We start from the raw sequence: 13,770 nt of genomic DNA on the forward strand, positions 1-13,770 counted from the left end.
CTCTCCTTTATTTATTTTGCTCTCTTCTTCTGTATTCCAAAGCGTTTCGATGGTTTTGGATTTTTTTATTTTTTCAAAGATCACCAGAACAAAGCTCACGACTGAGTCAGTCACGGAAGAATCGAGTCAGCCATCACTGAGTGCCGCATCCGCGAACCGTGGCCGCCAAGCGGCAGCGTGAATCCGGCACTAGAAGCAGCATTTATCAACAAAATGCTGCACATAAATCATTAACAAGAGAAAAAACAAGTCGCGTAAGGCGAAAATACAACATTTAGTCAAGTAGCTGTCGAACTCACAGAATGAAACTGAACGCAATGCAACGCAGCAAGACCGTATACTCGCAGCATCGTCAGTCCACCGCTCATGGCAAAGGCAGTGAAATTGACAAGAAGAGCGGGGTAGTAGTTGCGCTGAGAAGGATAGCACGCTTTTCTGTACCTCTCTTCGTTTTAACTTTCTGAGCGTGTTTTCAATCCAAACATATCATATCTATATGTTTTTGGAATCAGGAACCGACAAGGAATAAGATGAAAGTGTTTTTAAATTGATTTCGAAAATTTAATTTTGATCATAATTTTTATATATTTAATTTTCAGAGCTTGTTTTTAATCCAAATATAACATATTTATATGTTTTTGGAATCAGAAAATGATGGAGAATAAGATGAACGTAAGTTTGGATCGTTTTATAAAAAAAATTATTTTTTTTACAATTTTCAGATTTTTAATGACCAAAGTCATTAATTAATTTTTAAGCCATCAAGCTAAAATGCAATACCGAAGCCCGAGCTTCGTCGGAGATTACTTGACCAAAATTTCAACCAATTTGGTTGAAAAATGAGGGCGTGACAGTGCCGCCTCAACTTTCACGAAAAGCCCCCCCTAAAAAAATTAAGAAAATAAAATTAAAAGATTTTATTTTTTCTACACACACACACACACACACATACACACACCCACACACACACCACACACACACACACACACACACACACACACCAACACACACACACACACACAGAGTCCACAGTTCTTTCAATTGAACTTATACAAAAATCTTTATAATTTTATGAGTAGAACGACTCATCAGTCCCCAAACCTGGGTGCTCCGTAACCGACTCGCCGGTTCCCGAGCCTGAGGGCTCCGTAACCGTCTCGCCGGTTCAAGAGCCTCGGGGCTCCATAACCGACTCGTCAGTTCTCCACCCACGGCCAAATCAGAATCGGAACTCTTCATGTGTGAAGTACAGAAAGTATGCAATGGAGCCCAAAAGAGATGTCGGCCTCTAGGCCAGCGGGTAGGTTATTTCCTCGATTTCCGCGTTTGGCTGTGGTGATTTGCTTCGAAAGCTGTCAAAAAATTAACCCTCACGTTTCTTTTTGCAGAGACTCCTCAGGGTTGTCGCGGCTGCGGCGAGGCGATCGGGAATAAGCCGTATGTTCAGGCCTTGAATTGCGACTGGCATCCAAACTGCTTTCGGTAAGTTGCAAGTGGGCTGGGCAGTTTCTGTCGAAGCCGATTGTTTTGCTCTCGCCTGCCCAGCTGATGTACACGATGTGTTGGTTGCTGGCGGTGTTTTTGTGTCTGTTTTTCTCTGGCGTTTCAGTGTCTGTGTATTCGTTCGCTTTCTGTTGATGTTGTCTATTGAGAAATCTCTCAAAAAAGTGCAAAAGTAGTATAATATTAGTATAACTAGTAATCATGTTGACCAGACCTCAAGTTTAAGTTTTCTTTTTTTTTATGAGTCATAGTTAAAAATAGTGTATGCTCTGTTTGGAGAAGGAAATTCCCGCCTCAAGTTTTCTGAGACTTGGTTAATCGTACAAACGTATTGATGAAAAGACTCACCCCAAAAAGGTGACTTGACTGTCACTGACAGTGACAGACAGTGACAGTCTCTAGACAAGTACTTTCAGTTTCACTTTCAGCTTCAAGTTGATAGGGAGAAATTTTTATACTTTGAGAAAGTCTAAAATTGAATTTGGATATATATTATACATTCTAGTAAGTAACAATATCATTTCAGGCCTGAAAGTGGCGAGTATTTTACTCGCCATGTAACTGGTTGAGTAGAAATGTTCACCTACTCGCCAAATGCGAGAAAGTTGCTGAAACAAATTGTTGGTTTGGCTAGTAAAGTTTGCTCTCTGGCTAGTACATTTTCAGAATCACAAGCCAAAGGCTTTCATGGCTGCATTTATTCTTCAAACTTACTAAGTTGAACTAAAGTTAAAAGTTGGTTTAATTGCCAAAGTGTGAACATTGTAAAATTTGCTTTCAAGACACGAATTGAAGGAACGAAAAAAGACTTTTGGGTTAGAGGGCTAAAATTTCTCTTAGTATGAAAGACGTATCTGTCTACATCTCTGAAAGTATATATATTATATATGATTGTATTTTGTTTTTTTTATTTACAGTGTTTAAAATGGTTTGTGAAAATAATGTCTCTTGTGTGTGCTTTCAGTTGTATACAGTTAAACACATTGCAGTTAGAATTATGTATAATTCTGTAGTGAGTCATGTGTGTGTGTGTATGAACTCTGTCTGTCCCTCTTTTCTGTGTCTGTCTGTGTGTTTTCGTGTTAACAGCAAGGTCTTAACATCCAGCACATTGTAATGACAGTCTTAGATAATCTGAAGCCAGTGTTGAATGCCTTGAATTCAATGTCAGAAACTGGGGTCTTTCCTATTGTTACTATCTGTGTCAAGTGCACTATACACCTTTACAAGACAGTTATGAGACAGAAAGTGGCAACTGATTGCTTGCTGTGGCTCTTGTAAACCAAGTCTAGGGTTGTAGACATTCGCACTGTGAGCAGTTTCATGTGCTGCGAGTCTCGCTCTCTCATGACACTGTGGAAGACAAGGTGAGAACTGGTCGTAACGTTTGGATCAAGCAGAGAATACCAAGGGAAAGAATACCAAGGGAAACACATGTCACAGAGAGAGAGAGAGAGAGAGAGAGAGAGAGAGAGAGAGAGAGAGAGAGAGAGAGAGAGAGAGAGAGAGAGAGAGAGAGAGAGAGAGAGAGAGAGAGTATACCACAGAGTAAGACTCAGAGAGAGAGAGAGAGAGAGAGTGTGTGTGTGTGTGTGTGCATACTTCCCCATGTCATAGGACATTCATTTGAAGTTAGGCTAAAGTAACAACCCTCATAAATTCTGCAAGGGTGGTACTGGCCACTCAAGTTGGTGTGACTGTGAATAATTCAGTAATGACTTATATATATCCGTCTCCTTCTTTGAAGTCTATCCTTCCCTTGTGGTTTCAGCTTGTTCTTTTGTCCCTCTGGTATCGTTCAGTATCTTCAGCTCAGGTGAACTGCATGAATTTGAAGTCCGACAAATGTTTGCTGTTTATGATTCTGAAAATGGAAGTTGGTTTGAGAATGTCATACATAGATTTACGAGAACAGCTGATAAAAACAGTATCCTACCATCAGTTTCTGCTATATTATATACACGTTGAGATGATTAAAACAGTGCAACATTTTATTCTTAAAAGTAGGAACGATAGTTGAAGTTGAACTATTGTGCGTTAAGAAGCTTCACTAAAATTTTCTTTGTTCCAAAATGTATCATCATTTGTGCTATCTTTTTCTTTTTTCTCTTTTTTTTTTAAGTGCTGAATGAATTATTATGAGATGGTGCAAACCAATGTATTTCTGTGGGTATACATCATCACACATATATAATGATTTGTTACAAGAAAATACATTTTGTAAAATCAGTGGCTGGTTCAGAATCCAGGTTTGACTGTCTTTCCTACAAGTGTAAATTTTGCTATCTTTGTGTTATAGAAAGACAGACAGACAGACTGGTAGTCAGAAAAGGACAAAGCAGGTGTTTTGCTAAATATTTGCTCAACACTAAGCCAAAGTTGTGTCATTTTCAACTTTAAGAGTAAATCAATTGCAATGAAGTCACAGCTGTGGCTTGGTGTACAGTCATAGACATGTAGTTTGGAGTAGGTGCAGGGGCTCTGTACCCCTCTTGCTTATGTCACTGTCATCCGTACAGGCTACATTTATTTTGCTGTGCTAGTAAGAACAGGATTTTGTAACAGTGGTCCTTGTGTTTTAAAGGTTCATTGGCTTTTCTTTCCACTTGAACAACCACATATGTCTGTGCAGGCTTGTACATTCATTGCAACCGTTTTCTTCTGCTAGTAGTATGCATGGCCTAAATCAACAGCCTGCCTGCTTTCTGTGCTAGAGAGAGAAAGAGCTTCTCAGTGTCATCATCATTAAAAGTGACACCAGTGTCATTTAAGAAGGAAGTGGAGATTTAAAAAAAAAAATGTTTTCTGCTCATTTTGGATCATGGAAGATAAGTAAAAATATGATAACATTGGGCCTTCAAAGAGATGAGTCTTAAACCCATTTGGATGAATGCCAGTGTGGTATAAGGCTTCAGGCAATCTAAACAGCATGTGCATTTATGTTCAAACAAACGGGTGACATCACAAACAGCAGTACTTTGTGTTTGCTTAAGCATTTGATACATGTATGTAATTTGAAACAGGTTGTACCAAGGTAATTGAGCTTACTAAAGGCAAAAGTTGTTGCTGAGTGAAATAATTTAATTTTTGTTTGTAATCAAGAATCCATTTGCCATGATTTCGATTAATTTAAAACAGAGCAAAGTTTATACACTGTACCAAGTGAAACTTTGCACACACAAAACTTGTATACAAACGGATGCTACATGTATCTAAATATATGGAGGATTGGCTTCAATGCTTGGCTTCATATGCAGGATTCAGCCATGGTTGAAATGACATAAATTAATCATGAGTGTTATCTTGACAGCCAAACAGGACCCCTGCAGTCCCAAATTCGTTTTGATCTATTCAGAGCTTTTTTTTTTTAAGCTGGGGCTGTGTAAACTTCCCTCACGATGTAACTTCTTCTTTTTCTGTTTGTTTGTTTTTGTTTGTTTGTGGCTCTTTGTTGATTTCAACATCCTGATCCAAACTGTAGAGCAAGCAGCATACATGTATTCATAATTTAAAACAGCTTCAGGTGATTCATCGGTTGTGATGTAAAGTTCTGTGCTTTGTTTGACGGAATAGCTGATTACACAACTGTAAGAGACAACTTGATGCAATATGGACACTACATGATGAGTGCATGTAGTTCAAAGGACTGGATTTACACAGAGACTGCTTAGTACAGTAACATTCTGTGTGTAGATTGTTCAGCGCTTTTCTTCTTCTTTTTTGTGTGTGTTGAGTCCTTGGATGTAGCACATTTCAGATTTGCAACTAAAAAGATTTTGTGCAGTTTTAACAGAGGCAGAAGATTTGTAAAAAAAAAATTTTTTTAAAAAGCGAGTGGAACAAATGCACCAAGATATGGTACATGTACTAGGAGCTTGTTCACAGTGTGTGTAAACTGGAAAAAATAGCCCACCTGTTTAGACCATGTGGAGATTTCTCGTGCAAGAGAGAGAGACAGAGAGAGAGAGATTCAGAGAAGATAAAAATATAGGCAGTAAACATCTCTTTCACAGAACAAACATCTGTCCAAGCTCCCTTCTCACCTATACCACAGGTATCCCTAATTACAGGTTGTCTTAGATACAGGTAAAGCTACTGACAGGTGGGCTGGCTTTCTAATGCCTGCATTGAGACCAGGGGTGTGTGACCAGGCAAAGGAGGAAGCCACCGCCCTCCCGCTGGTCTGGACACGCTCTGCTGATTTTCTTTTCCTTTCTGTTTGTGATCCTTTCTCTTTCTTTTGAGAAAGCTGAATACCGAATTAATACTGACTGTGCGAGGACTTTTGGGCTCGAGTGAAATTGATGTGTCTGTCTTTCTGTGTGTCTGTCGGTCTGTCGCTCTCTCTCTCTCTCTCTCTCTCTCTCTCTCTCTCTCTCTCTCTCTCTCTCTCTCTCTCTCTCTCTCTCTCTCTCTCTCTCTCTCTCTCTCTCTCTCTCTCTCTCTCTCTCTCTCTCTCTCTATTTTGATATAAGGACATGTTGATAACATTAAGACATTGCGTCTTAAAACGTTTATCCACTCAGGCAGTCTCTGTCTTGTCTCTCTCTCTCTCTCTCTCTCTCTCTCTCTCTCTCTCTCTCTCGATTTATACCCTGCCTATACGATGACTTTCAGAGCTTAGACATTCAGTGAAGCTGTCTGATTTGGAAATTATGTTTGCGCCGGTGAGGCCAATCCTAAGGCCTCGATCCTATCTATTCAGGGGTTTATTGACAGCCGGAAGAAAGCTGCCGGTTGAGTAATAAAGACCTGTCCCGATCTAGGCCACGCTGTGGACTTGTGAGGTCGGGAGACTTCATAAGGACATCTTGCCAATGCCTTGTAACTCCCGTAGTACGCGGCCGCGTTTGGAACAGTGGGTTTTAATTTTTCAGATTAAAAGAAAAGTGATTAGAACGCATTTTTATTAAGACGTATGGCGTTGCATAGATATGTATAATAAAGTCATCTTTGACCACTACGAACTATCTCATTCATTCTATCTAACGAGGTTGTTTGGTCCTCCTTTTGTGTTAACTTACAGATGACTCCATCTCGTATACACGACCATGTACAGCAACAAAGATCTGTCCAGGTGATTAGTTGAACACGAGAGAAGAACAACGTTTGACTCAGTCGTACGGTATACCAACAAACAACAACCTGTATGCTTCCTGCGCAAAGTGGGATTTGTTCTATGGCCCCTTCGGGACCGACGGATGCCGACGATGGTATACCAAACAAACAACCACCTGTCTGCTTCCTGAGCAGAGTGGTATTTGTTGCTGAATTTTTTTTCGCAGGTTGACTTAAGATGTCAGTTACGAAATAAATTCAAAAACACATTTTCATTCTGTACACAAAACAGCCAGGTTGTAGAGTTTTGGCATGGGTCAAAGTGAAAGGGTGCTCTCATCCCACGCATAAGCCTGGGCAGATCTGTTGGGGGGGGGGGGGGGGGGGGGGTACATCGTTTTCGTGGGATGAAAGGCATCAGCTCCAACAGAAGCTCAGATATATATTATACGAAAGCCATGGAATAATGTGTGTTTTGAAAATTGGGTAATTACGCAGCGCGTTTTTGTTGTTCGAAAGAGGATCGTTTCTGGTGTACTTGTTCTGTTCAAGTCAATTATAGCCTTATCCACCCACCCCAGACGCCCTATACATGCTCACAACATGCATGATGTCATCTGAAATAAAGATTTAGTGACTTAGCAGAGTCGTTAATTAATAACATGTAGTAACTGTATGAATTAGCTGAAATGTTAATAACAAGTCATTTGTGTACTATTACAGACACAGGGTAAGTTGATATGACGTCGAAGTCTCGAACATAAAGCGTTGTCAGCGTCGCAAGCTTTGTTCGACGGGAATACACCGAACCTACAACAAAGCGCTTGCGGTGGCGAAATGAAGATACTACAGGCCGGAGAATTTCCTCGTTGGCCGCACGGGTTTCCATAGATACATACCAATTGCTTTCCTAGCAGAGAGGGGGTGGGGTTGAATTTATTTCTTAACTGACACTGGATTAATATAAGTTAACCTGCGAAATGGGGTCCTGATTTGGCCTATATGGTCCGCTGGACCCAAAAAGCAACAACTAACTAACTAACCTGCGAAATTTACTCAGCAAAAAAAAAAAAAAAATTATAAGCCCCCTCCCCTGCACAGGACGCAGTTAAGATATTGATTGTTGGTATGTGTCCCAGTGGAGGGATGGCCTTACCCAGCCCGGCCAGATCTGAGAGGGTCAGCCGAGCTGTGTTCACGAGAAGGACTGTGCCCAAATGAAGACACTACTGTAGAATGTCCTCGTTCCAAGTTTGCTGCAAGGATTTACATAGCCCTTAAAATCTGCGAAGCTGGGCTTTGTTGTCCATAGCCTTTATGTCTCATTAGGGCACAAGCGTGGGATGCTTCTTTTGAGCTGCTGCTGTTTGCGAAGGGAAGGGGGATGGGGAGTAGGAGGGGTGCTTGCAAAGTCAAGGGTCCACATACGCTATCCTTGCCTGAGTCTCTTCGTCTTTTTTTGTGTTCGCCCAGCTGCTGGTTTTTTTTATTTAATTTTTTTTATATGGGGATGGGGGTATTTTCTTATTTTGTGTGTGTGTGTGTGTGTGCTTTATTTATGTATTTATTTAAATGTCTGTTGTCTGTTAAGTATATTGTTGTCTAAGAAGAATAGACGTGACTGTGTGCATGGCGGAGGATATGCTTTTTAGCTCTCTGTGTGAAGTCTTATCTTTTGTTTGACATTTGTTGCGTTAAGTAGGTGGAAATCATTATCTATCTATCTAGCTAACTATGTAGATAGATACAAGATATAAAGACGGACGGACAAGTTTTGTTGAACTCAGGCACTTAAAATGTTTCACGTAGAAGTGATGATAAGCGCTGCAGTGAGGATAAAAGTAAAACAAGTCGCGTAAGGCGAAAATACAACATTTAGTCAAGTAGCTGTCGAACTCACAGAATAAAACTGAACGCAATGCAACGCAGCAAGACCGTATACTCGTAGCATCGTCAGTCCACCGCTCATGGCAAAGGCAGTGAAATTGATAAGAAGAGCGGGGTAGTAGTTGCGCTGAGAAGGATAGCACGCTTTTCTGTACCTCTCTTCGTTTTAACTTTCTGAGCGTGTTTTCAATCCAAACATATCATATCTATATGTTTTTGGAATCAGGAACCGACAAGGAATAAGATGAAAGTGTTTTTAAATTGATTTCGAAAATTTAATTTTGATCATAATTTTTATATTTTTAATTTTCAGAGCTTGTTTTTAATCCAAATATAACATATTTATATGTTTTTGGAATCACAAAATGATGGAGGATAAGATGAACGTAAATTTGGATCGTTTTATAAAAAAAATAATTTTTTTACAATTTTCAGATTTTTAATGACCAAAGTCATTAATTAATTTTTAAGCCACCAAGCTGAAATGCAATACCGAAGTCCGGGCTTCGTCGGAGATTACTTGACCAAAATTTCAACCAATTTGGTTGAAAAATGAGAGCTTGACTCCCGCAGTGGGGCACTGCGGTTATGAAATTAAAGGCCCCTCCTGTTTTTGGAACCGCAGGAGCTTTCTAGTTTGCTGTTAGGTAGATTTTTGGTTCCTCTTTCCTGTCATGCTCTCTTTTTCTTCATGAATTCTTTTCTTTTTTCTGCCTTCTTGCTCATTCACCTGTATTTTTTCCAAAAATCTCTTCTCTTGCCGCTTGTCTCGCGATTCATGTATAGTTTAATCTGTTAGTGTTCTGATGTAAGTCCAGCAGTAGATAGGTTAAGCCTATTTTAACATACTGGAAACTGGTAATCTTCCAGTAGGTATTAATTTAGTTTTACTAAAGCCTGCTGGGACACAAGTAATGGGTTAGTGCATTTGTAAACAGGAATCGCTTGACAAGTGGCCCCCTTCATCCCCCCCTTCCTCGTCTTGATATGGCTCTGCGTAGTCGGCTGGACGTTAAGCAACAAATAAACAAACAAACAAATGAGAGCTTGACAGTGCCGCCTCAACTTTCACGAAAAGCCGGATATGACGTCATCAAAGACATATATCAAAAAAATGAAAAAAGCGACTGAGGATATCATACCCAGGAACTCTCATGTCAAATTTCATAAAGATCGGTCCATTAGTTTAGTCTGAATCGCTCTACACACACACAGACAGATAGACAGACAGACAGACAGACACACATACACCACGGCCCTCGTCTCGATTCCCCCCCTCTATGTTAAAACATTTAGTCAAAACTTGACTAAATGTAATGATTGATCGGTGGGTTGTTGGTTTTCATGCCCCTTCAACCTTTTTGACAATTCGGAACCGGGTCGATTCAGTGTTGTTTCCTTTCTCAGTTTACATGATGGTGATCTGCGTGTTTGATATTATTTACATATTTACATTCATGTGTCAATTAACAGTTAAATACGAAACAAGAAACGTTTTCGTCACAACTGAAGTGCATGCACGTACAGTAGAAAGAATATGTATGGAGGGGAATTGGGTGGACGGTGATGGGGGTCAGGGCTGGGTGTAGGGGACACGGTGTTTGAAGAGGGCGCAGTCTGTGCACTGTAATTGTCAGGCCAAAAAAAAAAAAAGGTCTGTTTACGGTAACATAGGGTGAAAAATTAGGGTCGGTAGGTCGGCTTTTAATTTTTTTTTTTTCCATTTTTTTATTTCTCCCCTCTCTATGATGTTTCACAGTTCATTTCTTCTCATCAATCCCTGTTTTTTCCCAACATAACTATAAACAGTACTTTGAGCTTACCTCCCTTCTGTCGTCTGCTGTTTGAGCGCAAACAGCTCTATTTTGGATGCGGGTTTTTGGTTTTTTTCAGACGATCCAAAAAAAAGATTAGGGTCGGGCCTAAAAACTAGGGTCGGTCGGGTTACCGTAAACAGACCTTTTTTTTTTTTTGGCCTCATCAGTGAAAACCCAGGACAGGAGTGAAGATGTGTTTGCACAGAAACGTGCACAGCAGCATGCAAATTCCTCGAGAGTCCGACAGCGCTATTCTTTTCCTTGCGCCACATCTACCCGTCAAACCACCACATCTACCCGTCAAACCAAAGGCAAGCTTCACGACAGGGGAAGTTCTGTCGGCTCAGCTTATCAGGGGAAGTTTGGACTCTTAGGAACAAACAAAAAATAAATCAATGAAAAGAAGCCAGCTAAATGGCCCGAGTCTCAGAAGCAAAAAGCGAGGGAATGGCCTTGGGCTTGGAGAGTTGTCTGTATGTGGTGGTGATACGCTCTTTAGCTGTTTCGTTTGAAGGGCTGAGTTTGGATGGGTTTTGTGTGTGTGCACATGTGTGTGTGTGTTTAATGAGTGTCGGAATTTCGCTGTAACTTCAAAACAAAATACTTTTAGATAGAAAGCCAAATTATTAAAATAAAATAAAATATATGTTTTAAAAAGAAAGACCACGACAACAACAACAACAAAAAAACAATTTATTGTGAGAAACTTTATTCTGGATCCAAACACACATTCGCGTGTACGCGCGCACGCATACGTGTGTACGCACGCGCACAAGCACGCACGCACACTCACACACAAGCATACACGTGCGACTGATTCTAGAACGACTGTGGTTTATGTTTCATGTGGCGTCTTGTTATTTAATGTCCCTTCAACGTATTTGGCTATGCGGGATCGTTTTCATTTGGGTGACACTACTAGAAAGTCCACTTGAAATGACAGCCATACAAATAACATTGGGTTTTCTTTCAAGTCACCCTTCTTGTTTCTTTTATCTGTCAACAATTACTGCTCTAACACTAAGAATGCGAATGTCTGCCATAAAATAGTCTGATAGAGTATGTGGGCCTGTTCAAAAGACCTTGTAATTAGTATCACCAAGCTACGGCGCATACGTAGCTGAATTGTCGCGAGATCTCTCGTAACTTTTGTTGGTGAAAATTCAGTTACGCACCTACAATACAGTGCCACCAATACAGCTAATACTTCACAATTGTTGCCAGTTTGAACCATGTTTTAATACCCTTACAGCCGGGGTCCTTTGAAAATGGTTACCGCAGTGTCACACAATTGAATGCGGTCCCTTTCCATACCGCCTATGAATGTGGAAGTATTTTGAGAGTACGTTAGTAGCTTGATGATTATTTAAACGGCTCAGTTTGTGATCAAACATACGACGAGACTTGAAATATACGGCACACACAAAATCGGCCGGGTAGGAGTTAAAGGTACGTTCCTTCCCGTATAACGACTCTACTGCAGATAGGTAAAGGCTTTTATCGTATTTATTTGCAAACATAGATGTAACTCTGTCTGTCTGCGATCGCATTAGCTGATTGATGGCAAAAGACAATAAGTAAATAAGAAGATATGCTCACCTAGCACTGGTTTGTACTTTCACAACTTGCACGTACAGTTTTGAAACGACATGTGCCTGAAACGTTTTGACGCTTGAGTAAACTAATACGTATGACAGTCACAGTTTTCAATTGCTTCGTGCATCTTTGTTTCTTGAACAGTACTCTTGATTTTGGTACCGTTGTGTTCCTAAGACTCTGCACTTTCCTTTCATGTAAATTATAAGGCTCACTATGTATAACTGGATTAAACACGTGATAGTCGCTGATGAATAATTCGTGGTTTTTTGGCTCACGTAAGTGTAGCCTATGCGATCGTAACTTTGTCTGTCTGTGCGTGCGTATGTGCGTGCGTGCGTGCGTGTGTATGTCTGTGGTAGAAACTCTAACATTTGAAGACGTCACATTACATTGACGTCACATTATGACGTAAGAGGGTTAGACGTCACGCGAAGGAAGTACTGAAAGTCTCGGTCATTATTATTTTGAGCGGGCCGAGACTAGTTGGCAGTCGTGTCCCTGTAAGTAGGCTACATGCAGACAGACAGATCTAGATCTAGTGTCTCGCTTTCTTGCACAGTTTCACCTATGCTCTTTCTGTGTGTGTGTGTGTGTGTGTGTGTGTGTGTGTGTGTGTGTGTGTGTGTGTATGTGTGACGGAGTGATTGAGTTTGTGTTACTGTTTGTCGATTTCTTACGTGAGCCTTGATGGCTTCGCCTCTTGTTTCTCTCAATTTAAGGTACATACAGCTACTTGGAAAATGACAGTGAGGAGGGTATCACCGGAACAGTTGGTCTACATCCTTATGTACCCGTCTACGTATGTTTGGTTTTAATTATTTGCAAGAGGAAGTAGATATTTTGAAAAAAATATGAAATGCAAATGGCGGCCATGATTAATATTTTGTTTATCTCTACTTCCTCTCGCAGATAATCAAAACCTATCATGCGTAGACGGGTACATAAGGATGTAGACCAACTGTTCCGGGATACCCTCCTCACTGCCAGGTTCCAATTAGTCGCTGTATGTACCTTAATCGGTAAAAAATACGAATTACTTCATTCATTGGCGACTACCGTGTTTGATCCAGTTATATACAGTGAGCCTTATATCAAAGGCAAGTGCAGAGTCTTAGGAACACAACGGTACCACAATCAAGAGTACTGGTCAAGAAACAAAGACGCACGAAGCAATAGACCCTATCGGTATTCCAAGCTCTCGTGATCTCTCGCAAACTTCAGAGCATAGCAAAGCATGCGGTACAGCGATCTCGTGCGAGCTGCACAAGCCAAAGTTCGAAGTTCTCGCGATGTTCAAAGCATAACAAAGAGCGTGTCTCGCGAGAGCTGCTCAGATACCGAAAAGGTCTATTGAAAACTGTGACTTTCGTTGGTATTAGTTTGACTTAATCTCCACCTTAAACAGATACGACTTTCACTGATTTGGGTGTCTGAGTTGTATCAGCACTGATACACTCCTGCGATTTGCACAGCGATCTTCTTTAGTCTTCTTAAGGGCAGAATATACCTACGCAGTTTCAGCGGAACAGACGACGCACTGCATATTATTGATGCTGCGATAGGGATTATGACGAGTACTTGGCCTGTTTTCCTTTCACGCAACGTGTAGCGGGCTGGGATAATCTGCAGTGCGTCGTCTGTCCTGCTGAAGTTACATAGGTGAGCGCCGGGTCTTATGGACTTAAAACTGAGTTAAAATCTGCGCACTGAACGAAAGTGTAATCCGAATAAATCCTCGAGCTCCTGATCTGTGTGCGCTTGAGATTTATTCAATTAGATCTCTGGAAAGATAAGCCTGTATGTTTGTTTGACACAGTGTATATGTTCATGCAGGAAGGACCACTCCTTTCAGCAACAAAAAGCGATATATATATATATATATATATATAACAAATTCAAGGAAAAG

General features: G+C 40.6%; 1 protein-coding gene across 1 annotated transcript in view; it reads left to right on the top strand.

The window, feature by feature from the left end:
• The first annotated feature begins 1,255 nt into the window (after positions 1–1,255).
• Positions 1,256–13,770, top strand: part of LOC138975484 (LIM domain kinase 1-like) — a 61,479-nt gene continuing 48,964 nt past the window's right edge. The window contains exons 1-2 of the mRNA XM_070348182.1: positions 1,256–1,300; positions 1,389–1,482. Coding sequence (XP_070204283.1) covers positions 1,258–1,300; positions 1,389–1,482 — 137 coding nt within the window. The 5' untranslated portion in view covers positions 1,256–1,257. The remainder of the gene's footprint in view (positions 1,301–1,388; positions 1,483–13,770) is intronic.

The sequence above is a fragment of the Littorina saxatilis genome, linkage group LG9, assembly GCF_037325665.1.
Source record: "Littorina saxatilis isolate snail1 linkage group LG9, US_GU_Lsax_2.0, whole genome shotgun sequence".
NCBI classification, from domain to species: Eukaryota; Metazoa; Mollusca; class Gastropoda; order Littorinimorpha; family Littorinidae; genus Littorina; species Littorina saxatilis.